The sequence below is a fragment of the Eriocheir sinensis genome, chromosome 5 (assembly GCF_024679095.1).
Source record: "Eriocheir sinensis breed Jianghai 21 chromosome 5, ASM2467909v1, whole genome shotgun sequence".
NCBI classification, from domain to species: domain Eukaryota; kingdom Metazoa; phylum Arthropoda; class Malacostraca; order Decapoda; family Varunidae; genus Eriocheir; species Eriocheir sinensis.
In genome coordinates this window covers 9552618-9554105 of record NC_066513.1, presented here as the reverse complement: position 1 = coordinate 9554105, position 1488 = coordinate 9552618, and the positions used below count along the sequence as shown (strand labels likewise).

The following is a 1488-nucleotide window of genomic DNA, read 5'->3' as shown; positions in this document are numbered from 1 at the left end:
CCTGAACACTTTCGTCAAGGATCGTGAGCTGTACTGTGCCTACGACTACTTCCAGTATGGCTTCCCGCTCTCCAGCATTCGTCCTGAGCTGGAAAGCCTAAAGGAGAGAGCAGTGGAGCCACAGGAAGAGCCACCAAAGGAAGCAGTAAACAAACTGCCAGAGGCTCAGAAAACAGTAACAGAGGAAGCAACAGATGCAGACAACAAAATCAATGAGCCACAACATCTCACAGGGATCCTCAAGAAAGGAAAGACGGCCAGCACCGCTCATAAATGTGTGCGCTTTAACTTCCAGAACCTGAACACTTTCGTCAAGGATCGTGAACTGTACTGTGGCTACGACTACTTCAGGTATGGCTTTCCTCTCTCCAGCATTCGTCCTGAGCTGGAAAGGCGAAAGGAGAGAACAGTGAAGCCACAGAAAGGGTCAGCAAAGGACGCGGTAAAGAAACACAACACACGACACCAGCAAACAGTTGGAGCAGCTCGCTGTGCACAAATGAATACCACTACTGAAGGGAAGTCTCCTAAAAGTATCCTGAAGAAAGAAAAGAAGCCACGGTCCACCTATCCAGGACATGTGCGCTTCAACCTTGGTAACCTCCGCGCCCCCGTTAAGGAACGTGAGGTGTACCGTGGCCACGACACCTTCAGATACGCCGCGCCGCTCCAAGTCACTCAGCCTCCCAACTTTACCTCGAGGCCTTACCAGCAGCCCGTTAGATCCGCCTCTAACTCGCTGCGTGGCGCACCTCGGCACCTCGCGAGGCCGGCACAGCGGAGCAACGACTCCTTCCAGCAAAACAGTGGCTGGTATGCTGCACACAACTACACCAACAGCCGCCACTCACAGCACCGCCAGCACAACGCCAGCAGCCACGTCCCGCCCAGATACGAAACAAAGCATTTCTACGAGGGACAGACACATCGGGGCACCAACTCCCGCAGCAGAAGTCGTGCCAAGAGAGGCGCAAAGCCGAGTGGTGGCGAGTTTCTGTGAGCACCGGGCGAGTACACAGCGTCGTGATCAAACTCAAATGTTCAGCGACGTACAGGTGACGTACATTCTGGGTGCATTTCTCAACACCCGCTGAACAGTCACTGTCGCTGACTGGTGATAACAGAGACTGAGGAGTGCCAAGAAGCACCACAATCACACTGAGAGGAACGGCTCGCCAGCTGACTAAAATCACCATGCAGAGGAACGCATCCCATGGAACGGTGCCACTTCTACGGAACAAATTGTTCAAGAGTGTCGCATCTGTGGGGAGTGTTTGGACGCATGTGTGCCTACATTTCTTATCTTATATTTCAAATGAAAAAATAGAAAATATTGTCTTACAAAAAACCTTAGGCAGGGATAGTGGGGTCGTGTTGCACCTCAGAACAAGAAACGTTATGTAAGGAGTTGTCTGAACGACCAACTATTTTAAAACTATATTTAAATGAAAGGTATTGGAATGCTCTTGCCTGTATGCTTCAGCTCAG

The 1488-nt window shown here is 51.1% G+C and overlaps 1 protein-coding gene across 1 annotated transcript in view; it reads left to right on the top strand.

Annotated features, from left to right (window-relative positions):
- Nucleotides 1–1283, top strand: part of LOC126984178 (uncharacterized) — a 1713-nt gene extending 430 nt beyond the window's left edge. The window contains exons 1-2 of the mRNA XM_050837628.1: nucleotides 1–54; nucleotides 352–1283. The exon at nucleotides 1–54 is cut by the window's left edge and continues 430 nt beyond it. Coding sequence (XP_050693585.1) covers nucleotides 1–54; nucleotides 352–1000 — 703 coding nt within the window. The 3' untranslated portion in view covers nucleotides 1001–1283. The remainder of the gene's footprint in view (nucleotides 55–351) is intronic.
- Nucleotides 1284–1488: the final 205 nt, after the last annotated feature.